At 54.3% G+C, this 24,691-nt stretch overlaps 13 protein-coding genes across 13 annotated transcripts; 6 read left to right on the top strand and 7 right to left on the bottom strand.

The window, feature by feature from the left end:
- Positions 1 to 300: 300 nt before the first annotated feature.
- Positions 301 to 836, bottom strand: SNOG_15880 (hypothetical protein; the record flags this gene model as incomplete). Its single annotated transcript, XM_001805965.1, has 2 exons — positions 561 to 836; positions 301 to 480 (listed from the first exon to the last, which is right to left on the bottom strand). Exons 1-2 carry the CDS (start codon positions 684 to 686, stop codon positions 301 to 303), a joined length of 306 nt encoding a protein of 101 aa, XP_001806017.1. The 5' UTR covers positions 687 to 836.
- A 379-nt stretch (positions 837 to 1,215) lies between these two features.
- On the bottom strand, positions 1,216 to 3,489 carry SNOG_15879 (hypothetical protein). Its single transcript, XM_001805964.1, has 12 exons — positions 3,359 to 3,489; positions 3,284 to 3,308; positions 3,196 to 3,224; positions 3,123 to 3,141; positions 3,052 to 3,071; positions 2,969 to 3,000; positions 2,590 to 2,921; positions 2,407 to 2,541; positions 1,929 to 2,357; positions 1,689 to 1,879; positions 1,405 to 1,639; positions 1,216 to 1,354 (listed from the first exon to the last, which is right to left on the bottom strand). Exons 1-12 carry the CDS (start codon positions 3,373 to 3,375, stop codon positions 1,340 to 1,342), a joined length of 1,479 nt encoding a protein of 492 aa, XP_001806016.1. The 5' UTR covers positions 3,376 to 3,489; the 3' UTR covers positions 1,216 to 1,339.
- Positions 3,490 to 3,645: 156 nt separating this feature from the next.
- On the bottom strand, positions 3,646 to 3,867 carry SNOG_15878 (hypothetical protein; the record flags this gene model as incomplete). The annotated part of the gene is made up of 2 exons (XM_001805963.1): positions 3,646 to 3,713; positions 3,837 to 3,867. The coding sequence occupies 2 exons, from the start codon at positions 3,865 to 3,867 to the stop codon at positions 3,646 to 3,648; spliced, it is 99 nt and encodes a 32-aa protein (XP_001806015.1).
- A 928-nt stretch (positions 3,868 to 4,795) lies between these two features.
- On the top strand, positions 4,796 to 5,788 carry SNOG_15877 (hypothetical protein; the record flags this gene model as incomplete). Its single annotated transcript, XM_001805962.1, has 1 exon — positions 4,796 to 5,788. One exon carries the CDS (start codon positions 4,796 to 4,798, stop codon positions 5,786 to 5,788), a length of 993 nt encoding a protein of 330 aa, XP_001806014.1.
- Positions 5,789 to 6,532: 744 nt separating this feature from the next.
- Positions 6,533 to 8,079, top strand: SNOG_15876 (hypothetical protein; the record flags this gene model as incomplete). The annotated part of the gene is made up of 5 exons (XM_001805961.1): positions 6,533 to 6,567; positions 6,669 to 6,726; positions 6,791 to 7,194; positions 7,308 to 7,976; positions 8,031 to 8,079. The coding sequence occupies 5 exons, from the start codon at positions 6,533 to 6,535 to the stop codon at positions 8,077 to 8,079; spliced, it is 1,215 nt and encodes a 404-aa protein (XP_001806013.1).
- A 1,251-nt stretch (positions 8,080 to 9,330) lies between these two features.
- Positions 9,331 to 10,774, bottom strand: SNOG_15875 (hypothetical protein; the record flags this gene model as incomplete). The annotated part of the gene is made up of 2 exons (XM_001805960.1): positions 9,331 to 10,299; positions 10,349 to 10,774. 2 exons carry the CDS (start codon positions 10,772 to 10,774, stop codon positions 9,331 to 9,333), a joined length of 1,395 nt encoding a protein of 464 aa, XP_001806012.1.
- Positions 10,775 to 10,962: 188 nt separating this feature from the next.
- Positions 10,963 to 12,279, top strand: SNOG_15874 (hypothetical protein; the record flags this gene model as incomplete). The annotated part of the gene is made up of 1 exon (XM_001805959.1): positions 10,963 to 12,279. The coding sequence occupies one exon, from the start codon at positions 10,963 to 10,965 to the stop codon at positions 12,277 to 12,279; it is 1,317 nt and encodes a 438-aa protein (XP_001806011.1).
- Positions 12,280 to 12,582: 303 nt separating this feature from the next.
- On the top strand, positions 12,583 to 13,444 carry SNOG_15873 (hypothetical protein; the record flags this gene model as incomplete). The annotated part of the gene is made up of 3 exons (XM_001805958.1): positions 12,583 to 12,670; positions 12,761 to 13,180; positions 13,233 to 13,444. 3 exons carry the CDS (start codon positions 12,583 to 12,585, stop codon positions 13,442 to 13,444), a joined length of 720 nt encoding a protein of 239 aa, XP_001806010.1.
- Positions 13,445 to 13,450: 6 nt separating this feature from the next.
- SNOG_15872 (hypothetical protein) lies at positions 13,451 to 14,856 on the bottom strand (the record flags this gene model as incomplete). The annotated part of the gene is made up of 3 exons (XM_001805957.1): positions 13,451 to 13,566; positions 13,663 to 14,194; positions 14,242 to 14,856. The coding sequence occupies 3 exons, from the start codon at positions 14,854 to 14,856 to the stop codon at positions 13,451 to 13,453; spliced, it is 1,263 nt and encodes a 420-aa protein (XP_001806009.1).
- A 282-nt stretch (positions 14,857 to 15,138) lies between these two features.
- On the top strand, positions 15,139 to 16,335 carry SNOG_15871 (hypothetical protein; the record flags this gene model as incomplete). The annotated part of the gene is made up of 2 exons (XM_001805956.1): positions 15,139 to 15,302; positions 15,365 to 16,335. The coding sequence occupies 2 exons, from the start codon at positions 15,139 to 15,141 to the stop codon at positions 16,263 to 16,265; spliced, it is 1,065 nt and encodes a 354-aa protein (XP_001806008.1). The 3' UTR covers positions 16,266 to 16,335.
- A 58-nt stretch (positions 16,336 to 16,393) lies between these two features.
- SNOG_15870 (hypothetical protein) lies at positions 16,394 to 17,644 on the bottom strand (the record flags this gene model as incomplete). Its single annotated transcript, XM_001805955.1, has 3 exons — positions 16,394 to 17,155; positions 17,420 to 17,461; positions 17,624 to 17,644. The coding sequence occupies 3 exons, from the start codon at positions 17,642 to 17,644 to the stop codon at positions 16,394 to 16,396; spliced, it is 825 nt and encodes a 274-aa protein (XP_001806007.1).
- A 659-nt stretch (positions 17,645 to 18,303) lies between these two features.
- On the top strand, positions 18,304 to 19,306 carry SNOG_15869 (hypothetical protein; the record flags this gene model as incomplete). Its single annotated transcript, XM_001805954.1, has 3 exons — positions 18,304 to 18,435; positions 18,488 to 18,713; positions 18,981 to 19,306. The coding sequence occupies 3 exons, from the start codon at positions 18,304 to 18,306 to the stop codon at positions 19,304 to 19,306; spliced, it is 684 nt and encodes a 227-aa protein (XP_001806006.1).
- A 464-nt stretch (positions 19,307 to 19,770) lies between these two features.
- Positions 19,771 to 24,406, bottom strand: SNOG_15868 (hypothetical protein; the record flags this gene model as incomplete). The annotated part of the gene is made up of 4 exons (XM_001805953.1): positions 19,771 to 20,760; positions 20,810 to 22,584; positions 22,634 to 22,873; positions 22,921 to 24,406. The coding sequence occupies 4 exons, from the start codon at positions 24,404 to 24,406 to the stop codon at positions 19,771 to 19,773; spliced, it is 4,491 nt and encodes a 1,496-aa protein (XP_001806005.1).
- Between the last annotated feature and the right edge of the window lie 285 nt (positions 24,407 to 24,691).

Genomic DNA, 24,691 nt, shown 5'->3' with positions numbered 1-24,691 from the left:
CTGAATGAGGACCGAGTCGTTCACGACGATTTGCGCATCCGCCCAGCGGGTTGGGAGTCTGAAACTGAATTAGATGGTGAAGCTTCACATAGGCGGCTTGTACTCACGTCCTCGAAATCGCATCAAAGAGCTCCTGTGCCTCCCTGCTCACACCCTTGCCCTTCTGGGCATCTTTCTTCTTCATCTCACGGATCGTCTGCTCCTCACGTGCCTGGAGCGCAGCCAGGTCGACCTTGGCGATGCTCGGTACGGCGCCATCAAAGCCAGGTGCCGACTCGGCTGCGCGCTCAGCTGAGCCCACTATCTCGAATGACACGATGTGTGCAAAGGGAATGATGTGGTAGTCCCCTGGCTGGCTGGCGAGAGGTGCCGAAAGGGTTTGGCGGGGCTGGCGCCGTGTTGATAGCAATTGCGTTGGTGAGGTTGCAGGGCTGTGAAGAGGGTGCCCTCAAGGACATTGTTGTTCGGGGCGCATGTGATCTTGATGCTGCGAAATGTCAGGACACCCATGGTTGATATTCTGCTGCCCTGGAGACCAGTGCGGTGCCAGAAGAAGAAACATACCGCGATCCGACGGCCTTGTACAGGTTCGAATCCACATCAATCACATCCTTGGTAGAGCCACCACCAACTTTGAGGTTTGGCGTCGCAACCTTCCCCGCGACGCTGTTGCGCTTGTCCGCCATAGGCTGTTCCCGTGCTGACTCTTGCTATGCCTTATGCTCGTGTGTGATATCACCACCTAGGATGCAACCACAAGTTACCGGATACTCCGCAGGCTCGACGCTGAAGTGTCATGCAATCTGCAACAAAGCAATGCAAAGGAGCGACGAGAAGAGGGAGACCACAAGTTGCGCGCGACGTGGGGGGATATTATCGCAGGCGCGTCGCGACTGGAGCTACTGAAGCTCGGGATGAATGTGGGTTGTCGCAGGCTGGAAGCGCTACGGCACTGGATCGCGGTGCCAAGACTCGACTGCCAGCGCTTGCTGTCGGTTTAACAATGTAGCCTGGCTTATTTGTGGATTGTCAATCTAATGGCGCTTTGCGCTCTGGATGCTCAGCACGCGTTGGACTGCATCAGAATGGTTGATGTTGTGCACTCAGTCGCTTCGTGGATTGTCCTCGGGCTTCAATACTTAACGCCATTCGGTTAGCGTGCCCGGTCGACATCACTTCGGCCGTCAAGCCTCGCAAACATGCAATTGTCACATCTTATTTGTCCTGTGAATCGGTTTCATTCTAGATTCAAGCTATGTCTTTGCCCACATATTTCATTAATCAGGCGTAAAGCTCATGTAGCGCGGCGCCTCGTCCAACAAAGCTATGGATATCTCGTCTATGCGTTGTATGTCTGTGACAATTGTTAGCCTTCCTCCGTGAAGATAGTACCCGTCGACTTACTGAGGCAGAAATGTTGCCGCCACGTCCGGTCCAGTTGACGTGAATGTCCTGGCCCACCTTGTACTGCTCGGTGGCGCATTCTGGCTTGATCCTGAAGGTATGCGCGCCGAAGTAGTCACGCTGCGCCTGCAGCAAGTTGGCGGGCAGGTCCTTGGCGCGGTATCCGTCGTAGAAGCTGAGCGCGGTGCTGAAAGCGGGAGTGGGGATACCCCAGAGAGCACCCTTGGAAACAACACTGGCACAATGTTAGTACAGATCAAAATCGTCGAGGAGACAAAACTCACTCTCTCCATCCGGATTGCGCCTTGTGGATAGCCTTGTTGAAGAAGTCGTCGAAGAGCAAGTTCTCGAGCTCGGGGTTGGCGCGGTACGCCTTTGTGATGTCCTTCAAGAAGACGGATCGGATAATGCAGCCACCGCGCCACATGAGCGCGATCTCGGGCTTGTTCAGCTTCCAGTTGTACTCCTTGGCAGCCTTTCAAGATGTCAGTTTTGAGCTGGACAGATTTTTGCGAATTACTTACGTTCTGGATCAGCATGAAACCCTGGGCGTACGAAATGATCTTCGATGCGTACAGGGCCTGCTCGAGGTTGTCGATGAAGGCCTTGCGGTCTCCAGAGAAGCTGGGGCTAGGTCCGTCAAGAAGACCAGCAGCACGGCCACGCTCAGACTTGAGCGAACTCAGGCAACGAGCGAAGACGGCCTCACCGATCAAGGTGACGGGCATACCGAGATCGAGAGCGTTGATGGCAGTCCACTTGCCGGTTCCCTTCTGGCCAGCGGAGTCCATGATCTTCTCAACAATGGCAACACCGTCATCGTCGTTCTTGTACATGATGTCGCGGGTAATCTCGATCAGGAAAGAGTCGAGAACACCCTTGTTCCACTCGGTGAAGACATCTCCCATCTCCTTGTTGCTCATGCCCAGACCGCGCTTCATGATATCGTAGGCCTGAAAGTTGTCAGCATTCTCCTTCCAGTCCTGCAATTCCTTGTCTCACCTCGCAAATCAGCTGCATGTCACCGTACTCGATACCGTTGTGCACCATCTTGACGTAGTGGCCGGCACCCTCGTCACCAACCCACTGACAGCAGGCCTCGCCGTCGGACTTTGCGGAGATGGACTGGAGAACATCCTACAAGACTGTCAGAATTGTGTCGCCAATTTCTGCCGAATTTCCTACCTTGATGTATGGCCATGCCTCCTCGTTACCACCAGGCATGATGCTGGGTCCGTAACGAGCGCCCTCCTCTCCTCCGGAAACACCGCTTCCGACGAATCGAATGCCCTTCGAAGCAAGGTACTTTGTACGGCGGTTTGTGTCGGGGTAGTGGGAGTTTCCACCGTCGATGATGATGTCACCCTCCTCGGCGCCACCCTCGGTCAAGAGGAGCTCGATGAAGTCGTCGACGGGCTTGCCGGCCATGACAAGCATCATCATGCGGCGGGGCTTCTTGAGCTTCGCGACGAACTCCTTGATGGAGTGTGCGCCGACAATGGACTTGCCCTTGGCCTCTATTTCACGTCAGCCTGGATAGTCCACAATTTTCAGGGAGCCATACCATCGTTCAAGAATCGGTCAACCTTGGCAACACTGCCGCTCGATTAGTACGCGCCTATGTTGGTGGCCGCTGCGGTTGCTTACGTTCTGTTGAAAGCAACAACCTATGCGCCTGTTAGTGCTGCGGGTGAAAAGGAATGCAAGGTAGTTCATACTGTGAATCCGTGGTCGGCGCTGCTTGATGTTAGCACTGTGGATGAGAGGTTTGCTGCTGGAGCTGTAGCTTACGCGTTAAGGATCAAGTTCTGACCCATGACCTGTACGACAACAGTCAGTGCTCTTCACGTTACAATTGTGGTTTTCATCAATTACACACCGCAAGGCCAATGAGACCGAAATCACTTCAGAACTTGTTAGTATATGTTCCCTTGGGTGTGATGGCGTTGCTTACCCAACGGCTTCAGTCATGGTTGCGGTTTTGTGTAGGAAGTTGCTGGAGGATACGCGGTATCAAAAAGCTGCAGCGACCTGGCGCGCAACTATGTGATGTGATTTGAAGCTGAAAAAAGCTGTGTGATGACGAGGGAGGAAGAGACAAGAAGTGGTGGGGGTGCAGTGCAGATAAGTACTGTGGTTCTCCGACCGGAAGAGTTTGGAAAAGAGAGCGGGGCACTAAAGGTTGCGTCAAGTGGCTGCGATGGAAGGAAGCACGAGCCGTCAACATCCCTACAAACTATTCTAATCCACATAGTGACGGAGGTCATCATAGCTTCGGCCGCGGCGGTAACCGTATCCAGTTTGCCTAGCTGTTGCCAATTTTACCGTGTAATTGTTTGCCCTTCCTACAATCGGAGATTCTGGTCGTCGTCTCACTAGAATTCGGGTCCCCCACGGCGTGGGCTGGTAGCTTCGTTGAGTTCTGCACTCACTCTGCACTCTACAATCAAATACCACAGACATGTTAAAGACTTCCGCCTATGTTATCATCAACTGCTACGAGCTATCTTCTCCGACAATGCTTGTTTGGAAGACTACCTCCGGCGGACGCGTGCGGAAATGCTACGCCTCATGAATGGACCTCTGGTCTGGGACTGCCCCTCCATCTCAGCCTTAACGCGTGCTTACGGAAGGAGGGGCTGTGTGCAGGGGTGCTCGGACGCGCTAGAGACAAGTCTCGACTGCAGATACTGCAACTGAGGGAGTTGTGGTTCATTAATGCACGGGATAGATGGATGCTTGCAGCAAGTATGAGCTGATGTCGCATTGTCGTCACCAGGCCGCACGTAATGCGGAATCGTCCCACTTTGTGCAACCCTGCAGCACGCCGAATGTGCTGCAGCGGCTTGGTCGGCAGGATTTCGAGTCACGTGCAGGGCCCGCTAGGAGCACGGATAGTTTTGCTGGAGCCAAGGCGCCCACTCCCAGCGACATACCCAACAAATCACGCTGCCACTCATCGTTTGACGCACTCCAGCGGCAATTACAATCTGCCACCGGCCCGCCATCCCACACTACTCCTTCGAACCAAGTTCGCGCCTGAATCTGCGCGCGCTATACCCGCGACCCAGTGTGCAGTCACTTCGGGTAAGACTTGTCAGCGATTCACTGCCTAGTCAGCAGCTTGAAGCCCCCCAACCCTGCCGCCATCTTACCTAAGCAATCAAGATCGTGAACGGACTGTGCGTCCCCTCACCATCGCCAACTTCGACTACGAGCCTCCGCCATCAACCCAACACGCCTACCACGCTCTCTCGAGAAACGTGTGCGACACACCTCGAGCCAGCCATCCACGACAACAGGAGCACGGATTCTATCAGCTTCTGGTAAAGTCATCACTTCACTGAGATTACCCTGAACTGACGTGCACCTCCTGTCTCAACTCGCAAACATGCAGCCTCAACACTCACTTCCAGCTCGTCCCCCGCCTTCTACCTATTCGGCTCCGCCGTCCAGGCCCAACCACCCCGGCGCGAGAGGCCAGAGCAACCCATCCATGTATGGCGGCTTCACACCTCGCTCGGTGGCAGCACATGCTCCTCCACAAGCTGGCCCATCAGCTCTGTACTCGCAACCCACAGTGAGCACTCCATACCAAGCGACCGCTTATGCGAGCAGCAATGCTTACTACGACAACTCATATCCAGCATACGCCGCTGCCGCACCCACTCCGTCGTACCCAGCTGCGCCTCCCATGAACAGTGCTGCAGGTGGCACCTATGACCCGGAAGAAGAAGCTCGCATCGCAGAGTGGAACAGCGCATACAACAAGGACGATGCCGCCTTCAAGAAGGGAATCAGCGCGAACGTTGGCGCCCGTACCGATGCGGTCGCAACTCCGGATGCTGAGCCCGCGGTGACAGCAGACGGCAAGCGCAAGACGGTTGTGCGCGAAGGAGGTGGAAAGACCTGGGAAGACCCTACGCTCCTCGAGTGGGACCCTATGCATCCGCGCCTGTTCATCGGCAACCTCGCTGGTGAGGTCACGGACGACTCGCTCCACAAGGCCTTTTCCAAGTACCCTTCCCTCGTCAAGGCCCGCGTTGTCCGTGACAAGAAGTCAACAAAGAGCAAGAGCTATGGCTTCGTCAGCTTCTCTGATACCGACGACTACTTCCGTGCCTTCAAGGAGATGAACGGCAAGTACATTGGCAGCCACCCAGTCAAACTCAGCCGAGCGACATCGGAGGTGAAGGCGGTCATCAAGAAGGAGGACAAGCACCACCACCATGGAAAGAACAACAAGAACAACAAAAACAACAAGAACCAGACCAACCGACCCAGCGCCGTCGCATCGGCTCCTGTTGCTCCCAACCCCGTCGCTTTCATTCCTAGGGGCGTCCAGAAGAAGGGCAAGTCGGCCGGACCTAGACTTCTTGGCTAGGTGAGGTTTCTGTACTCTCACCAGCGCATATTGTGCAAGTTCTGTGCACTGCTCGAAATGCTGTGGCAGGGTTAGTATTGAAGCAGGCAGTTATCCCAAGGGTGGTGGCCTGGTTCTCTTTCTTTGTGCATATTTTGCCCTTTCATTTGTACCACGAGCATGTCGGGCGAGTTGGGCGTTAAGAACCCTTAATACGGTCTTCAAAATGGATACCTGGATCGTCGGTCAGCGTCTCCTGCAAGGCGTTAGGTTAATAGCTTGAGCCATGAGCAATTCAGGCTTTCATTGCAACGATCTCCCAACCTCAATGAAGCCTTTTTCAGTGATGACATGCACATGTAACAGAAGAATCAGTGTGATTTCGTAGGTCAATCTGCTACTCAAAAGACATTGTATATATGCCCGCTACGGAATAGATTGCGACGCACCGCTCTCTCGTTCTAAGCAAAAGACTCTTTTCCCCTTCCGCAATCAAGCCTATCTGTCACAGCGTGCACCAAAGAGCTGTAAAAACTAGATGTCACGGCACTCGGAGGTGGGTGTCCCAGTGGTCCTCATGCTCTTTCCTACATCGTCTGTTTACACATCTGCATGACATAATCGAGCTAGCCCGGTGGAAGAAGGAGCTCGCGAACTTCTTCACTCTAACACTCCATTCCGTACTGCAGGTTACTGACTACGACAGAAACGTGAACAGCTGGTTGTCAGTCTAGCTCACGATTTTCAGTACAGTAGCCGTGTATCATGGTGCCTCTCATCACCGTCGTTCTATTGGGCAGGTGCGTGTGTGGCTGCAGGCCTCGCATGGGCTCAGCCTCGTAGGCTGCAGGGAACTTCGCGGCGTTGCTACACTCTCGCCCTTCTCTCTTTCGTTTCGCAGTGCTGTTTTCACTTGCCAGAGCCGTCGAATGGACCCCCTCACCATCACATCGACCGTGGTAAGTAGACTTTTGTGACACTCGTCACTACCCGGGTAAAGGCCCTGTGCTAACAGTATCGCAGCTCCGAATCACTGGCAGCTGCGTCGGTGCGGCACATACGCTATGGGAGATACGTAACGCATGGAAACGTGCACCCATGACAGTCGACACTTTGTGCTCGCAGCTCAAGCTCACTGCCGCCTCGCTATCTCAAATTCAGTCACTGCTCCTTGGCGACTCCGATGTCTTGCGCAATAAGCCGGACTTGGTGGATACGTTCGACACTACCTTAACTAGCTGTCTTGTCCTGTCAACGTCGTTGGATAAATACATGTTGAAGATCAAGAAAGGTGCTCTCCAAAGTAGTAAGATGACGTGGAAAGCCAAGTTCAAGACGCTCTGGAACGAAAACGAGGTCAAGGAGTTGCTTGGCCACTTGCATACACAGCAAGGTGGCGTCAGTGTATTGGTAAACCTTTTACAGATGTGCGTCACATTTCTCTCATTTAAAGCGCATATCAATTCTGAGACAACATATAACTCGATATGACGGTGTCTCAAATGGACTTCAAAAGACAACTAGCTAACAACTCACATAGGGACTCCATATCTGATATCAGAAGACTAGTGCAACAACAGGATAGGCTCCTCCGAAAGATCGCGGCAAACACTCGTGACCTACGAGCCCTCGGTGTGGTCGCACCAGAATCTATCCTAGGGACCGATGAGACAAACGACAGCATCTTTACTCAGCTCATTCACAGTAAGGATGATGAGGGCCACGGCTTTGAAATCGACATACTTAACTCTAAGGTTTACGCCAATGCTTTCACGGCCATATTTGCTCCTGCTGCCGATGATGGCCAATCCGATGATGCGCGTACTATCATAGAGCCGGCACGCAGTCATGTAACGCTCGCTATCGATGCTCAACAGATCAGATCCTCGATCAACAATCTGCATGTCATCGAATTATCTGCCCGATCTCATGTGCCTTACACTGCCCGTTCGATTGAAGAGCTCAGCTTCAAGGTAGAAAACATTATTACCAAAATACAACAAGTGACAGAGTCTCAATATCGAGGTGAGATATTTACAGAGTCGAGGGCAAGTCAAGGTAGGCCTGGGTTCTTCAATCGACGTGACGTTGTCATGTGGTATATGCTAGGTTCGCCTTTGCAAGCCCACACCAATGTTGCTTGCAGTATTTGGCTGAACCATCCGTACCTTAAGTATCAGGAGAGTGAAACATTGTGGATCAAGGTAACGTAAGACGCTTCTTCCGCTATTGAATACCCGCCTAATCTAAACCCAGTCAATAGGTCATACGGCACTTTGGATGACTGGACTCCAAGAAGACGTAACAAATAGAGATATACACAAGGTGTTTGTGTGTGATCTAACGTTCGACGCAACTTTGAAGCAGGATATCGATCGGCTTCTAAAGTATTTTGCCAATCCGATGCCAGCGCTCACATTGCTTTCTCAGAGTGAGCTGTATAAGCGAATGCGCGACATTGTTCGAAATGGCAGTCGCCACGAACATTGCGCGCTGCTAGCACACTGTAGTTCACTTGCGGAGTTGCAATGTGTAGCATTAGAAATGAAGAAGTGGTGGGAAGAGCAGCACTGCCAACAGACGGTGGTACTTTTGGCTTCTATTACCGCTTGCTGCTTATACAAGCAGCAAGTCGTCGAGCGTATGTAGTTAGGCACGGTAATAGCAGTGACTTTGCAAGGAGCATTAGTGCTGCCTTACTAATTACTTGGTTCTCTCAGGGGCCAAGAGCCTAGATATATCAAAAATCTGCCCATGACAACACTTGTGATTATGATCTCGGTACACCTAAATTCGGCCTGGGTATTGCGACGGTGATAGGTAATCTTAGCAGTACTACGGCTTCCTAGTAGTGTTGATAACCCTAAATGTTACTACAGTAAGTAATTCGCTCTAGAAGCAATAGTGGCAGAGCTTATTGAGCTAAGCAAAGCAGTACTACTGCCTGTTGGTAGCACTGGGGCCCCTAGGGAGCAACTAGCAGTAGAGAGGGGACGAGTTAATCAGGTTACTGACGGGGAGCGGAGAATGCTGCAGATACGGAGCATTTTGGGAAGACAGAAGATGGCGTTAAACCTGAATATGTACGGTTCGATCATTACTCAGTCCCGTCGCACAAGTAGACAAGGCTCTCCTAACTCAAGGGGTTTCGAAACAGAAAATGAGATGCATAAATTGCCTCTTATATTACCTCTTGCTGCTTATATTCGCCGTTGCTGTTTTCCTTGTGGTCGCGATTTCATCAACCGGGAGGAATCCGCGTCAGAAACGAGCGACAGGAGCTTACCGTTGCTGGGTATATCGTCGCCAGTGAGACGCTTGGATTAACGTTACTTCAGCTTGTTCTAGCGTCGCGGGTCGTATAAACATTGTAGCGACGTAGACTGTGTAGGGAATGTATGCAAGAACGATGAAGCCTTCACAATCAGGGGCCGACAAATAGTTTACATGCATGCCCAAAGCTTTGCAAGACTCAGGCCATCTATAAGCTGATGCTTACATGACACAGAACCCAAGATGTGTGTTAAGGTAATGGCTTTGAGATGCACTGACGTCCAGCACGCTCACGTCGTCCCATACTTGGACCCCCCACCCCTCACAACGGCCCTTTCCCTCGCATTCCTCACCTCCCACTCAAACTCCCTGAGCGCCCTCATTTCACTCCCGACAAACAACAGCCCCATAAGCCCATCAATAACGCCCACACTCAGCCCCACCGAACTCAACAGCATGAGCAAGAACGCGACGTAATTTCGCGGACTCCACCACACGCCGACCAAACAGCCTATGGAGAGGGACAGCTGGAAGAAGAAATGCCCGATGCGCAGTTTGCGCTGGACGCGCTCGCGGACTTGGTATTTCAGCGTGGTGGCAAGAATCTCGTCGTAGGTTTCTATTGGGAGGTATGTTTCCTCGGGGGCGAGGGGGGAGGCGTGGATGTCTGGGGCACTGGTGCTGTTTCGCGTCAAGGTGGCTTCTACGGAGAAGTGGTCGCTGAGCGAGCAGTGGAGTGTAGGGTGGCGCATGGTCATGCCGACGTTTGCGGCGCTGAGTTGCCATTCTGGTGTGTCTGCGCCGTGGTAGCGGGCGGAGGAGAAGAAGATGTAGTCGAGGCGTTTGGCATTTGGGTCCGCTACTGTAGGGTCGATTTGGACATTTTCTCCTTTTGCGAGGCGCTTCTTATGCGCTTTGTTCCAGCGCCAGGTGTTGAGTTCGGAGTCGCATGTTGCGCCGTTGACGGTCAGGTTGAAGTTTGCGGTAGGGATGGGATTGCCGCGGGCTTTTTCGACTTTGTCTTTTGCGGCGCCGAGGGAAGAGTCGGGGTGGAGGATGCGCCAGACGTCGCGGACGGGTGAGTGTGTTTCTATTATGCGGTGGGCGAGCGAGAGAGGGACCATGTTGAAGTCGCCCAGGCCGATGACAAGGTGGCCACGCTCGGCAGCGCCGCGCATAAGTTTTGTGATTTCCCAGGCTTGGGCGGTGCGGTGGCATATGTACGAGTCGTGGGGTTCAGTTTCGTAGGGGGCGTGGAGCTTTCAGACGTCAGTGAATGATACCCATGTGTTGAGGAAGTGAGCTTACATGAGTGCAAAAGACCTCAGCAATGTCTCTCCGGCCAGGTCCTATGCGTATCCTTGCACATGCCACGCCCTTTCCTACGAACCAGTCTCCGCGGTAGAAGGCTGCAGGTCGTCCGTTCAGCGGATACCGCACCATGTTGCTCTCTTCAAGCGGCCATTTTGACAGGATCGCCAGTCCTCCGCCAAATATGCCGCTGTGGTAGAACTTTCCATACGGAAGGAAGCTATTGGTCTTCTCTCTTATGACGTTGTAGTCCTGCTGTGTCCAGCACTCTTGCAGACCGACAATGTCTGGTCGGGGGTCCGCAGCGGCAATTTGGTTTGCGATTTCAGTGAGGCGCTCGTTGCGGAGTGTTGCTATGTACTTGAGGCCCCAGCAGTTGAGCGATAGGATCCTGATGCTCGAGGGAGGCTGCTCTGAAACCATTGTGAGGGTTGCAACTGTCAGTGTTGCGAGTGGTAGAGTTGTAATGATGCAACTGGGGAAACATGATGGAGCTGTCGCAGGGATCAGGGATCAGGGATCAACTTCACGTCACCGCCCGCGCTAAATGACATATTGCCGATCCCGTCGCGTTCCCCTTCAATTGCTCACGACACATGCAAACACCCAAAATGGACGGCACTCGCTCGATATCGCCCAAACGACCACGAGAGGAAGAAGATGGATACGGCGATGAACCCCCCCGGAAACGCTCGGCTTCGCGCACACCGCCCGGCGCCTCGCCCACGTACAGAATAGCAGAACGGCCCGCGCGCCGCTACAGTCGCGACGAAAGTGATGAGGACCGACGGTACAGGAAACGAAGCTACTCACATTCATCACCGCGGTCGCGGTCAGGCTCGCGCTCTTCACGCCGGCGCTCGCACTCGCCAGGCTCAACCCCCCCGCCCCCGAAACCAACATCCCTCAACTACAAACCCACCCTCATACTCCGCGGCCATAAGAAGCCTATTTCAATCATCCGCTTCTCCCCCGATGGACGCTACATCGCCTCCGGCTCCAGTGATTGCACCATCAAGCTCTGGAACAGCACTACCGGCACCCTCGAACATAGCTTGGAAGGGCATCTAGCTGGTATAAGTGCCCTGACATGGTCGCCCGACAGCCGCATCCTCGCATCCGGTAGCGACGACAAGAGCATTCGCCTCTGGGACACGCAAAAGGGCCTTGCACACCCCACCCCGCTGCTCGGCCACCACAACTACGTCTACTCCCTGTGCTTCTCACCAAAGGGAAACATGCTCGTCTCCGGCTCCTACGACGAAGCCGTCTTCCTCTGGGACGTGCGCGCCGCACGTGTGATGCGCTCGCTCCCCGCGCACTCGGACCCCGTCAGCTCCGTCGACTTTGTGCGCGACGGCACGCTGATCGTGTCCTGCAGCCACGACGGGCTGATTCGCGTCTGGGACACAGCCACCGGCCAGTGTCTGCGCACCATTGTGCACGAAGACAACGCGCCCGTCACCTGTGTGCGCTTCTCGCCAAACGGGAAGTACATACTCGCCTGGACGCTGGATTCCTGCATCCGCTTGTGGAATTACATCGAGGGCAAGGGCAAGTGCGTCAAGACGTACCAGGGGCATGTCAACAAGACATATAGTCTGAGCGGTGCCTTTGGCACGTATGGAGCGGGGAGGGAGCATGCGTTTGTTGCGAGTGGGGATGAGGACGGCGTGGTCGTGTTGTGGGATGTCAGTAGCAAGAATGTCCTGCAGAGGCTCGAGGGGCATGAGGGCGCGGTCATGAGTGTTGATACGCATCCGAGTGAGGAATTGATGGCAAGTGCGGGCTTGGATCGCACGGTGAGGATTTGGAGGGCTGGGAATGATCGCGTGAATGGTGTTAGAGAGGCGGAGGTTAAGCAGGAACATGAGACGAATGGGTCTGATCCGGAGACCTTGCCGCCGACTCCTTTTGTCGAGACATAGATGGGGTTTTAAATGTGAACTAGAGGCGGATATTAGATACCCAGGAAGTAAATATTCATGACTTTGATTGCATCTTCATTCCTTCGGCTGCATCAAAGTGCAGACCCTACAAGAAAAATTCACAGACAACACCCGAGATTGGGTGTTACCTACACGATTAATATGCACTTGGCTCTTCACCTACTCTCAGAATGGAAATGACGACTAGCGCCCCCTACGATCGCCATCCTATCAACAATGAGTCACTCCAAACTGTATAAAGGATCCCAAGTCCAACTATGCAATCCCTAAACCACACAAACAATGGCTTCACTACCCCTTGCCAAATGCTGCATATCAGGCGTCCTACATACCGGCACGCCAGTCGGCTCCATCAAAACCATTGGAAAAAGTATTCCTCCCCAATCACTATCCCATCCCATCCCACACCCCAACTAACCCACCAAAAAAAAAGCCCAAGCCTACCTATCCTACCCAAAAGATTCCTCAACGCACCACGCCATCCTCCTCCTCACAGACGTCTACGGCTACACGTTCCCCAACACGCGCCTAATCGCCGACCAATTCGCCGCCCGGGGCTACTTCACCATCATCCCGGACCTCTTTCAAGGTCGAGAAGTCTCCTTCCCCGCGCCCGATGATTTCAATTTGCAGACGTATATCCACAATGTAATGCCGCGCGTTGAGACTGTCGATCCGATTATTCGTAGCGTCATAGAGGATATGAGGAATGAAATGGGCGTGCAAAAGCTGGGCGGCGTGGGGTATTGTTTTGGGGGCAAGTATGTTTGTCGGTGGTTGAAAGAAGGGGGGTTGGATGCCGGGTTTGTTGCGCATCCGAGTTTTGTTGATGGGGAGGAGGTGAAAGGGGTAAAGGGGCCGATGAGTATTGCTGCTGCGGGTGAGATCTGCTTTGCTCTCTTTGTATAGGCAACGGGGCTGACAAGGTGTAGAAAGCGATGACATCTTCACGGTTGAGAAACGCCGTGAGACGGAGGAGATACTGAGGGAGCTTTCGGTGCCGTGGGAAATGTTCTTGTATTCAGGGGTAGAGCACGGGTTTGCGGTGAAGGGACATATGTCGACGAAGAGGGCGCGCTTTGCTAAGGAGCAGGCGTTTGGGCAGGCTGTGGCGTGGTTTGAGGAGTATCTGAAGGAGGAGTGACGAGTCTCAGGTATCGGGTTGCTCCATGGAGTTCAGCTCTGAAGACGTAGCCTTCACCTGCGCAGCCCATGGCGGCTCGCCATCATCATCAAACTCAGCCCACTGGAAGAAGCTGCAGCCATCTTGGCCCGGAATATAATTGGTATGGCACATCCACATGTATCTTCCTCTTGACTCTTTCTTTCTCGTCGCGCACCGCAGCACTGTCGGAACCCCACATTTGCACTTTGGCGTATATTTCGGATGCAGATTGTCTTTGTAGAAGCGATAAGTGATGTTGAGTCGCTTGTTCTTCGCCAACGGATGGGGATCAATCGTTTGTGCCGGCGCGATGGAGTGCTTCCACTCTTCTTGCATCTCGGCGTGCATAATGAGCAACGAGTTGTGTGGGAGGTGTATGGAGATCTGGCCTTGTGCATCGGCGAGTGTACCGTCTGCTTTACGATAATCGTCGCCCTCCGCGACTACCTTGCGGACACGGAACTCGCGAGCGACGCCAAGGCTGAGGCTGCCGATGACTGCGCGTGGACCGAGATATGTGAGCTGATCTGCGTGGTAGCCTACATTCTCCTTTCCGCCGTCATAGCAGTTCACGAAAGCAGTGTTCGCTTTCCATGGGTGAGGTGACTGGTACTTCAGTTTCTTTCTATCGGGGTAGAAGTCGCGTATCCGGCGCTGTACTTCGCGGTTGACGGCTTCTTCGACTTGTGGACAAGCTCTAAGCATCTCAGGCACGCTCTGGCGCACATCCTGGACAGATTAGCATAGCTAAAAATTGCTCCGGTAGGAAGTCCTACCTCAACCTTGCGTCCATCATATATGTATTCTGTCTTTTGCTCCTCTGCCTCAGCCATGCTGTTGACGTAGAAGCAGAAAGTGTGTGGACTCCAAACAACCTTATCGAACAGCTTGAACTCTATGCTACTGTAAGTGTCGGCCTCATCGAGCAACTGTAGGAGTAGATCATCTGCCTGCTTTGTGGGAAGGAAGTTGTGTATGATTGAACATGGTGTGTGTGCTTCAATGTCTTCAGGGCTGTATAGATGGAGAGTCTGTCCTTTCTTGACAAGCTGCTTCTTGATCGGTCCGCCTTCTTTCGGAGATATGCGATACGAGCTCAGAGATGACTGAAACCCTACGCTGGTTGGGGCAGATCGCTTCCTTGGAGATGTGTTGTTGCGATGCGCGAGCCAGTCTGATGCCTGTTCGACTGAACCTTCGGACGCGAGTAATGCTTCCAGCAATGTTGTCTCATCCAAAGAGGGATGTAATGAGGCTAGAATCGCCAGCTTGAAATCCGTCGACTCATCCTCTTGTGCCCCATTCTCTTGAGGTGGCGTAGGGACTTGCGCTCCTACAAGCTTCTCTGGCTCTTCAACCCGCCTCCTCTTTCGCGACACGAATGCATCCATATCGTCTCCGTGCGATGTCTAGCAGCACCATGATGAGTCGATGGCGTGTAGGTCCTGCAGGCGCGCCTGCCAACGCCATCGCGCTGTCACGTGGCACTCTAGCTGCGGAAGGTGCCCCGCCGCCCAACCATGCACGCCTCGGCTTCTCACTCGTCATCCCGCCATGTCGCAAAACACCAACGGCTTCGACGCTCATCGCGCGATGAAGCCGCGCACTACTGACAAAATTCACGCGCCATAACACCGAAGCATTACTGCTGCAAGCAATATCCGACTCACAATATGCTGGAGTTCCGAACGCAGGGCTACAGTGGCTACAGCGTCAAATACTCGCCATTTTTCGATTCACGGATAGCGGTCGCTGCATCTGCGAACTTCGGGCTCGTAGGGAATGGAAGACTGTACATCCTCGGCCTTACCGCCAATGGTATCGTCGCAGAAAAGTGGTAAGCTTTATTCCTATATATATATAACGCACTTCACTTTCACATGCTTACAACACTCCCAGGTTCGACACGCAAGACTCCCTCTTCGACAGCACCTGGTCCGAATCGCACGAGAACCAGATCCTCACCGCCGGCGGCGACGGCTCCGTCAAACTCTTCGACATCACGCTGTCCCAATTCCCCGTGCAATCCTGGACCGAGCACGCGCGCGAAGTCTTCAGCGTGTCCTGGAACCTCGTTGCCAAAGACACATTCCTGTCCAGCAGCTGGGACGGCACGATTAAGATCTGGAACCCGAACGCGAGTGCGAGTATCACTACGCTGCCGACGCATTCGTGCACGTATTCGGCGGCGTTTAGTCCGCATAGCCCGAGTGTGCTGAGCAGTGTGAGCTCGGATAGTCACTTGAGGGTGTTTGATTTGAGGACGCCGGCGAGCGCAAGTAATCATCTTACCATGAGTGTGCCGATACATACGCCGCCGAAGGCGAGGATGGGGGTTGCAGCGCCCGTGGGCATAGCGCCGTCGGAAGCGCTGACGCATGATTGGAATAAATACCGCGACTCGATTGTTGCGACGGCAGGGGTGGATCGTGTCATACGGACGTTTGATATTCGGATGCCGAATCATGGACCAATCGCGGTATTGCCAGGGCATGAATACGCGGTGAGGAAGTTGACGTGGTCGCCGCATTTGTCGGATATCTTGCTAAGTGCAAGTTATGACATGACGTGTCGGGTGTGGACGGATGGTAGTGCCATGGGTGTGGGGTCGTTGAAGCAAGAGAACATGCTGGAGGATCCCATGTTCTATGGAGGTGGAAGAGAAATGGGAAGAATGGGACGACACACAGAGTTTGTGACTGGCGTGGACTGGTGCCTGTTTGGAGCTGAGGGGTGGTGCGCGAGTACAGGATGGGACGAGAAGGTTATGGTGTGGGACTGCAGAGCTATTATGCAATAACAGCGGACCGCATCTAAGCTCTGAAAATCAACCGACAGCTCATATAAGAAAATCGTAATATTGGGTATCGACTAGACTACACCTGACGCCAGACGCTAACATAAAAGACGCTCCTCTTGAACGAATTACTACATCCACTGATCCATGCTTGCAAATGGCGGATACTTCAACCCGCTTGTCTTGGCCTTCTTCCTCACCCATCTGCCACCCCCTTTGCTACTTCCGACAGTGCTGCTGATGCAATCCCAGTCGAAAGGTACCTGGTTGCCGAGGACTTCGTATCCAGCCACTCTTCGTAGACGACCTCTTTGCCGATCCGTGTGCGAGGTCCGTAATGCTACGCGCGTTGTCTCCCGCACCTCTCCTGGCTCAACAATCTGTGTGCGGTAGATTGGTTCACGTGGTCGATGGGGCGAGGGCGATCGCGGGCGTGGTTGTGGCCGACATGTTGACGAGTCACGTGTCGGAGGAGGGCCGGGTGGTGGTGTGCATCGCCTCTTGCCATGGCCATGCAGGCTGAAAGGTGTGTCATGGTGGTGGTGATGTCCATGGATAGGATGCAGGTGCAGAGGGTGTAAATGCGGGTGTAGATGATGTCGGTGGTGGTGATCGAGGTGTAGATGGGGGTGGTGGTGATGGTGTTCTGACATGTCCATGGAGACGCTGCTCGGCAACTTCACCTTGACGTCAGTGAAGCGAGGTCGATTCGGACTGCTATGAACGCGAACGAGCTGTTCGGCACACGAAGAGTCTGAAGATCGATGCTCGGGGTGCTTCTTGCTTTTTGCTGGAGTGAGCGTGAACCAGCACATTTCGACCAGTGCTTGGTCGCGAAATGTCAACCCCTGAGTCGAATCTTGTCGGGAGAGGTCGTAATCGTGTTGGTGGAGCTAGACGGTGATAGCCAGACAGAGAAAAGCTAGGTGCGTAACTTGAAGGTGGTCGTGGTGGGTAGGCATATGGATATGGACTGCGAGAGCGTGATTCGTAACGGGGCATCGAGAGGTGCTGGGAAGAATGAGAGGGACGAGACTCTTAAACAACGACTATCACGGCCTTGACAGATGACGCAAACCTACTCCTACCTTTCATTCTGATGGCGCACTTCGCCGTATATACATGGTCCTCCCGCATCACTTGCGCTCATCACGTACCTCTCTGGGCACTGCACGCGGGTCGCCCCTGGAGTCGGCAGACTAAAGAACATAAGACAGGTGGGATGGATTTGGTGCCTGCATGATAGTTGACAGTGCCTGCATAGCCGTCGATGCAAACATGTGTTCTGGTTGCTGGGCGGGTGACGGGGGCTGGTGAGGGGGCGACATGGGCGCGTGGATTGGTGCAATGTCTTGGATGACCTCGAGCTCCGACGAAGCCATGTGATCATGTCTGCCTCGACGCCTGTTTGTAATAAAGCACCGTGGGGATGCTTGTTCCAACGATGTCTACTCAGCGGCACTCCCTTGCTTTTGGCTATATGCAGCGCCACATATTCGCCATATTTGCCGCGTGCAGATGTGAGATGCAGGTGAGCAGACTGGACACGTGACAGAAATGAGAGAACCTTGGAATACACATGTAACCTTGAAACATGTTCGTGACAGTTTCCAGACATGTACGACCTGGAATAGAGTATAAGAAAAATGTGGACGATAAGAATATGGCTGATATGGCGTGGCCCTGTAGAGGATGAGAGACAATTGCGCTGATCGGACAGAATGAGTCGTGGATGCTACGTGAGGAAGTCGACAAGAGATCTTCTTGCCCCTTAATGCTCTTGGGCATATGTTCAAATACGGTGCGTCGTTAGAGTAAGGAGGCAGATACATGGCGTTGTGCATGGTCGAGGTGCAGGTGTGGTGAGGGACGCTTCCAGTTTGAGGCAGCAGCTTGACGCGGAGGTTGTCTTGGCATTGCCGTCAACAGCTCGCCGGAGCTCAGGGCAACTTCAACCTCACGCCCATACAACAACCCCGCCACAATTCCATCACCCGCCCTCGGTTCCTCCCAATACCCACACCACACACAAAGCGCAAGCATGGATTCATTAGTGGCGCAGTACAGCCGACCGGTGGACGCGGAGGAGGGCCCATCGGAGCAGGACCAGCTGGAGCTATACAGCGGCACCCCAGAACTGTCTCTCAAGTTTGCCCTGCCACCAGTAGCTCAGGTATGCCTTCACATGCTCTGCTGTACGTTGCTGCAGTACTAACACGCACCAGTCAGCATCATGGCTGCGCGCAATGACGGACGACTACTCCAACCCCAACTGCCCCATCAAGATTGCCCACGGCACCACAACCCTTGCCTTCCGCTTCAAGGGCGGCATCATCGTAGCCACCGACTCGCGAGCCACTGCCGGAAACTGGATAGCAAGTCAGACGGTCAAGAAGGTCATTGAGATCAACAACTGCTTGCTGGGAACCATGGCTGGTGGCGCTGCTGTACGTACGCCGCGAAAGCGTGATACGGCTAGGAACTGATCTGAGCAGGACTGTCAATACTGGCTTGCGTACCTCGGCATGCAATGTCGTCTCCACGAGCTCCGACACAAGCGCCGCATCTCCGTTGCTGCGGCGTCCAAGATCCTCGCGAACTTGGTATACTCGTACAAGGGCATGGGCTTGAGCATGGTAGGGCAGACATGACCCACCTTACCCTTCCGCAACTAACACATCTCAAAGGGAACTATGTGCGCCGGCGTAACGCCCCAAGAAGGCCCCGCTCTCTACTACATCGACAGCGACGGCACCCGTCTCTCCGGCAACCTCTTCTGTGTCGGTTCAGGTCAGACTTTCGCCTACGGTGTGCTCGACGCAGAGTACAAGTACGATCTTGAGGACGACGATGCTCTCGAGCTCGGCCGAAGGAGTATTCTTGCCGCCACCCATCGTGACGCGTACTCTGGAGGTTTCATCAACCTGTACCACGTCAAGGAGGACGGATGGGTCAAGCACGGGTTTAGCGACACAAACCCCATCTTCTGGGAGACTAAGCTCAAGAAGGGCGAGTTCTCCAACGTCACGAGCCAGTTGGATTAGATGGCTTGAGAGATTTGTGGTGGGCGAGTTATGACTATAGAGGCATGACGAGATTGCACCCACCAAAGTGGACTGCTCTCGACAAATAGCACCAGACTCAATGAAGACATCATGACATACGATCAACTCTTGTTCAGACTCATCTTTCATTCTTTCAATCAACACACGCGTCGCATCTAACCTAACCCAACCACTTCCCTGCATAACAGCAGATCCCAGACAAAAATCATGTGGCGCAGTCCATGCTGGCGTGTTCAGTACTCCAGTCCCAAGATTCAAGAAAAACATGAAGAAAAAAAAAGGGTGCAAGTGATACACTATCCCAGTGCAATGGGTATAAGCAAAATACAGACGGGAATCAACTCCGTTACACGCCCCATGTTGTGAAAAGGAACGCCGTTGGTAATGTTGTGAAGTAAAAGAGAAGAAAAAAAGACTAAATGGAACGTGACAGCAGATGAGTTCTAGCGACTCCGTCTCCGCAACCCGAGATCTTCCTGCTGCAGCTGCTTGATGAGATCGATACTCGCTTGATCGAGACTGGGGTCAATCATGTCCACGTCCATCATCATGCCCACGCCGATTCCAGCTTCAAGCTTGATGCCCTCCGCGTGGCGATTACACGGCGTCGATTTCGGAGTTTTGCTGGCGCGCGGTGTCTTGTTGGTTGGAGCGTGTGTCTTGGCAGCGGGTGTGGTGGGTGGAGGTGGAAAGTCCGAGTCGGTGGTGAAGTTGTAGTCGTGGTTATTGTGGTTGTGGTTCATTGAGGGTGACGTCATGTACGCGTTGTGGTTGTACATGCCTGGTGAGATTGCGGACATTTGGCGAGGAGATACTGGAGACGAAGGGCGTCGTACGGCGTTGTTGTGGGAGGGTCGGTGTGCGAAACCGTTGGTCTTGACGTGTAAAGGATCAGGCGCCGTGTAGCCGTTGCTTTGCGCATGAGCAGTGTCGTTGTGAGGTGGAGGGCCCAGTGTAAGTGGCTCGATGCTGGGACCGTGCAACCCGCCATTCTGTGTTGCATATTCGCTGCCGCTCATCTGCATGTCGCCCTCTGCCTGCTGCTCAATGGAAGACATGATACCATTCCCATTGCTTGCGTAGGATGGCGCCATTTCCATCGCAGAGTATGCGCCGTTGGCGTAGGCCTGCAGTGCTGGGTCGACAGGAACCAAGTCATCTTCGTCCCGAGCCAGCGCCTGCTGAGCCGAGAAAGCAATATCCTGAAGGAGCGACGAGCCAACACTAAATTGGTTCGGAAGAGAGTGACGCGCGTGCATGTCTCCGTTCATGTAGTCGTCTTCAAAGCTAGACCCGTGCTTCTTCCTCTTTGTGCTTGAGTTGGAATTCTCATCACTGACGCGTCGCCGCTTTGATGCGGACCCTCGAGGAATAGGTACTTCGTTGGCCTTGATAATGTCGACATTGCCGTACTCATCGTGTATGCACCGGCGCTGCACATGTTAGCTTGGATCAACGTCCTACATGTTCGCTTGCTCTTACCTTGCTTTTGCGACAGTCGGCACAAGCCTTCACCCTGCCAGACTTGAGAGCATATGGATCACCGTTCACGTCCGCCATAATCGGCCCACCATTCACAGGGCCACTAGTCACGCTTGTTTGTCCGTCCGCAATCGAGTGGTCGCTCAAGCGGCGTTTGACCGAAATACCATAAGAGCCAGAGAGGTCAATGGTATGCATACCCGGTTTCGACGTGTCGATGAGTTCGTCTTTGTGTTTGCACCTGATGCGCCTTTTCCTACACGCATCGCATGCGACTCGCTTGGGGCCGAGTTGAGACGTCTTTGGAGTGGTGATGTGTGGATTGTTTGCGGAAGGGCGCAAGAAACCGGTGAGCGGACCCGCTGAGACTGGCGTCATGTCGAATTGAAGGACGTCTTCGACTCCGTCCGGCGGTGGCGAATCATAATTTACAGGTGAAGGTTCGCGTACTGGTTGGGGCGGCGGGGCTCGTATGCGAGCAGAGGACCTTTCCGCTGTAGCTCGGAGAGCTTCATGAAGTGAATCCCGTTCCATTTTTTTCACCTGCGCAGCACTGAGCTTCTTTTCCCCAGCCTCGGCTGTTTCCGGCAGATTAGCGTCAGGCATCGCCCATGATGGTATCGTCTCATTCCCTCGTTTCCACGCGATCCATATCGCGAATCGCTTCGCCAGGGCAAGCGGGTCACCGTGACCTTTCGGGATCGATCTGGTAACGGCGCCTCGGGTCTTTTGTGGTACGTCGATCTTGTCGAGAGAGATCAGAACTGTCCGCCATATGTAGTTGAGCAAGTCCGTAAGCCCTTCCAGCTCGTGCTTGGAGTAGTAGCGCCTATTGTAATTCGTCGAGCCAAGATCAGAGTTGTGGCCGAACTTGTCGGGCTCGCAATAGATCGGGATAGGACGTTTGAACTGCTCTCCACTTTCGAGGTACTGCCTTACAGAGTCAGGCACAGGATCTTCTTCGAGGTACTTAATCACAGTCAACCACATTATCTTCTGGAAGAATGGGTACCGGAACTGCAGGGCAACCTTGGTGTTCTTCTCGATCTCCAGGATCTTGATCTGCATGCCATAGTGGATACGGGTGAGGAAGTTGCCGCCAATGACAAGGCTGTCCTCTGGTGTCCAGACCGCATGAATCCAGCCAGAAGGAATAAGCATTGTATCTCCAGGATACAGGTCCACGCGATAACACTCTTTGACCTGCTTTCCGAGCCAATCGTGTCCCTGGTTTGGAGAAAGGCACCAGTCTTCGTACTTCTTCAGATTTTGTTTCGTTGGTGGAATGAAGAAGAAGACCTTTCTTCCCTTGACGATGTGGTAGTATACCGACGAACCGCCAAAATCGATGTGGAAGTCGGTAAAGCAGTCCGCCACAGACATCAAGCAGTAGAATTGTACTGGTGGCGGAGCGCTCTTGTCGTCCTCTCGCCAAACAGAGTCCTGCAGGTCCATGTCTCTTACAGCCTTGGGCCGGCGGATCAGCTTGCCCAGCCGACTCCGTGATACTTCCAGGCTGATGACATTGCGCACGGGTTTTTCGCCTTGTTGTTCGTAGTAATCTGCCCATTTACTCATTGTCCACTTTTTCCCTTCGCCTTCCTGTGCTTTGACGTCGATGACTGGAACTAGTTCGTTTGCGCCGTATAGTTCAGCGACGCGGCGGACAGTGAGCCCTTCTGGTATGACCATGTCCAGCTTGTCCTGCCCTACATCCGCGGTAGTTTCGTAGTCGAACTGAGCGACCGATTCCGTCGTATGTTCAGCGGTCTGCTCTGTGTCCAAGGCAGGGTCGAGTACGTTTGTGCTCGGGCCGAGTAGTACGACTATTGAGTGCACCGGGCACCAGTATCGGTTCCCTAAAGCCGTTGCTCTTGTGGAGAAAATCGGCTGTCACCATCTCTGGCGGCATCCGAGCGAAGGTCTCGGGAGTGAACTCTAAATCTCCATTCTTGAAAGCGGCGATGTAGTGATGCTCGGGGTTATCGTCGGAAGTCTTGAGGACACCTTCATTGAGACCGGCGTAGTCAACCGTCGTGTGGGCTCTGACGGACTTGCGAACCTCTGGGCCAGGTTAGAATTGTACCTACGTGTTGCGTCGGTAGACCTACTCGTTGTTTCACCAAACTTGGGTCTACACGGGTCGCAGTAGAACTTGTTGACGTCCCGCACCTCTCTTTCACTGTTGAAGCCTGCGCATGCGTAGTGGTACCATTCCTTGCACCCATCGCAGCCAATCCACTGCTCACCGTCGCCAACTTTGATCTCCGACTCGGTTGACTTGCATGCGGCGCATATGAGATCTGGCTGCTCAACAGCTGTTTTCTTGGCAGGCTGGCGTAGGTCAGCCGCTGGAGCCGACAGGACCTGCTCGCCGCCTAAAGGGACGGACTGCGCGCGAAAAGACAGTGATGGCGCGGCGTCGCTGGGGTGAAGAGAACTGGGAGTGGAGAAGGAGTGGCGCCGGTTGTGCGAGTTTGGCAGATGCGACTGTTGGTTGGTTTGGGATACTACGTTCGCCATGACAAGAGACTGATCAGCGGGGAGACTTTGAGGTGATTGCAGTTGATCCGGAACAGCAGAGGTGCTCGCGGACGGGGCGTTCTTTGGCTTTGGGGTCGACCTTTTCCTCTTACCGGTCGAGGGAGTGTTGCGCGTTCCTCTTGACCTGCCCTTGGGCCCGCCCTGTTGCTTCTTAGGTTTCGGTTCCTCCGCGGGCGCAACCTCGGGCATCGAGGGTTGCGCTACTGGATTCACAACAGCTTCTGCGGGAGGCGTCCGCGTCTGCGAAGTGGATGTGGCGTTGGGAGTATCGGAGGGAAAGGGAGGCAGCTCTGTTGGCGGCTTAACGTCTAAAGGGCCGTGTTGATGCAGGGTTTGATCGCTGATGGTGTGTGTGACGGCAGCGCGAGGGCTTAGAGAAGCGTGCATTTGCGGTGCTTGCTGGAGAGGCAGCTCGGGCGGCGATGGCTGCGAAACGCTCCAGCGCTTTGCTGTTGATGGCGGCGTTTGTGCAGTGTGCGCGGAGACATTGGAGAAGAACAGCAGCAACTCGGCGTCAGACAGCATCTTGTCACCCCCGCCATTCATCTGTGGTGGTGCATTCGCTCGGCTGTCCTGGTACATGCGCATGCCGCTGTCCACCATGTGCTCTACGTTGTAGCCCGGAATGTGGCTGGTGGCTGGCCGCGATTGCGGCTGGCCATATGGTGGAGACGTGTGGTATTCGGAGCGCGCTCGCTTTGCCGGCCGCTCGTGGTTCGAGTGTGTGTGCCCTGTTGCAAAGGCGTGTTTTGGCGCGCGTTCGCTGGTGGGTTGCAGGCCGGTCGAGGGCGCACTGCCAGCATGGAAAGCGCGGCGCGGGGGCTCAACATAAGCTGCGGAGGGGCGCTGCGACGATACAGCGGCGTCCGCGAGGACCCCAATGGGCGATCCCAGTGGCAGGGAGTGCGGCGGGAGTGGTTGCGCGGGGCGCACTGCAGAGGGATCCGACGGGCGCAGGACGGGCGACAGCGGCTCCCATGCGGGCGGCGGAGGAGTTACAGCGCGCACCGGGGCTTGCCGGTACTGCGCCTTGAAGGATGTGACCCTCTTCATCGTGTTGGAGCGCGGATGGGGGGTCTCTTGCAGGTGCGGAGGTGCGCTCGGTTTGGCGTCTCAGACTGGCTGTGGCTACGGAGCAACAGCGCTATGCGGGTGTGCGAATGAGACGGGTGCGGGCATATCCTGGGGCGAGGCGGCGAGCGCGCTGAAGGCGATGAACGAGTGTCGGGGGGTGGCAGGCGCGGTGGGCGGAGAAGCGTGGTCGTCGCCGTAGTGGGACTGAAATGCGAAGGTCGCCAGCGCCGAGGATGCTCTGCGACAGACTCGACGGGGGCGCGC

Source organism: Parastagonospora nodorum, assembly GCF_000146915.1.
Source record: "Parastagonospora nodorum SN15 chromosome Unknown scaffold_41, whole genome shotgun sequence".
Lineage (NCBI taxonomy): Eukaryota > Fungi > Ascomycota > Dothideomycetes > Pleosporales > Phaeosphaeriaceae > Parastagonospora > Parastagonospora nodorum.
The sequence above is the reverse complement of the archived record's forward strand: the minus strand, read 5'-3'. Positions and strand labels throughout refer to the sequence as shown.